Raw genomic sequence first — 1,443 nt, 5'->3', positions numbered from 1 at the left:
CATTCAGTAGCTTTCTCGCAGTCTTTTTGTTCCTTTCCTGTGCATTTATTCTTTTCCTTCCCTTCTTTCCCTGCTTGGTTTTCTTCCTCCCCTTTCTTTGCTGGTTTACAAACCCCTTCTTCTAGGACTCATTCTCCTGTGCATGCTTCTCCCTTTTTGTCGCTGCATTTGTCTTTAGAAGCTTTTCCATTGCTTTCTGTTTTGTCTGTTGTTTCTAGTGTTCTCGTTTTCCCCAACTTGCAGGCAGTTTCGTTGATCTCTAGAATTTCTTGAACGTCCTTGGCATCTTGCTCCGTATCGCTCAGCTGATCAGCTCCTGTTACTTTCGGCAAAGATGCTATATCATTGCTCAGGGTTGTCAGCTCTGCTGGTGTTAGTTTTGCTTCTTCTGAAGGGACGTTTTTTCGGATTGCGCCGGTGGCGATGTTTACTTGTGCTATGCCTGGTGCATTTTTTGTTAGTATTTTTGCTAAGTTGTCGCTTGTTGTCAGCTCGTCGACACCGCTTGAGAGTATTGTCTGTAATGTTTCGTGGCACCTTTTGAAGCTGCTTTTGGTGATGTCGGCTTCGGTGTTGGCCGCCCAGTTAGCTGCCGTTATATCTGCGCCGCTAGCTGCCGTGGTGAAAAACTTGCCGCCCCACATCACTGGCCTGGTTGTCGCCTCGGTGTCTAGGTAATTGCCTGACGTCTGTGCGCTGACGAGGTTGCACAGATTTGTGCCCTGATGCTGTCCGTGTGTGTCCAGCGCCTTCTTGAAGTTTGTGTAGGCACTTGCTAGAGTTTCGGCGGTCGCTTCTCCGGTTATATCGGCTGCGTCGGTAAATCCAGTTGGTTTTAGGCATGGTATTTCATCGGCTGTGCGCACAGCTGCACTGCCGTCCTTAGTTACGCAGTGCTTCGTCCCTCCTTGCGCTTGAGCGAACACTGAAAGAAATTCCGTTAGTCGTCCTGCTTGAAGACTGCAAGCTTCAGCCAGGTCAGTCGCTGCTATGCTGGCTGCTTTCTCGGCCTCCCTGATTCTGTGTTGAATGACAGTGACATATCCTGCCAGGAGAGATTCCTTTATGGTCATGCTGCCCTGACGTTGCCCGCTTAGTGCTCGCATTTTCCGAGATAAATCGGCTAGTTTGTCAGCTTCGTTGTGTAGCCTGCTGATGTGGGACTTGCCCGTCGTTCCCGCTTTTCGCAGCTCGGTGGCCAAACCGCAAACTAGTTTGGTTATCTCGCCTCTGACGGCCCCTTTCGCTGCTTCCGCACTTAGCATAGTCCTTACTGCACAAACCAAGATTAATGCAGTCATGGGGAAAACTTTGCTGCTGCTGCAGGTCCATGTACCTTTATTTTTCTGCATCGGAAACGAAGATGTTTTTCTTAACATTTTCTTGACTATTAAAAGTTGTAGAACTGCTGGGGTGTGGTGTTACTTGCGAAAAATGTCGTTT

General features: G+C 48.7%; 1 protein-coding gene across 1 annotated transcript; it reads right to left on the bottom strand.

Moving 5' to 3' along the window:
• Nucleotides 1-128: 128 nt before the first annotated feature.
• On the bottom strand, nucleotides 129-1,301 carry TEOVI_000321300 (Trypanosome variant surface glycoprotein (A-type), putative; the record flags this gene model as incomplete). The annotated part of the gene is made up of 1 exon (XM_067226160.1): nucleotides 129-1,301. One exon carries the CDS (start codon nucleotides 1,299-1,301, stop codon nucleotides 129-131), a length of 1,173 nt encoding a protein of 390 aa, XP_067082261.1.
• Between the last annotated feature and the right edge of the window lie 142 nt (nucleotides 1,302-1,443).

This window comes from Trypanosoma equiperdum (assembly GCF_001457755.1).
Source record: "Trypanosoma equiperdum strain OVI genome assembly, contig: ctg_68, whole genome shotgun sequence".
NCBI classification, from domain to species: Eukaryota; Euglenozoa; class Kinetoplastea; order Trypanosomatida; family Trypanosomatidae; genus Trypanosoma; species Trypanosoma equiperdum.
This window is presented reverse-complemented; position numbering and strand designations above follow the sequence as displayed.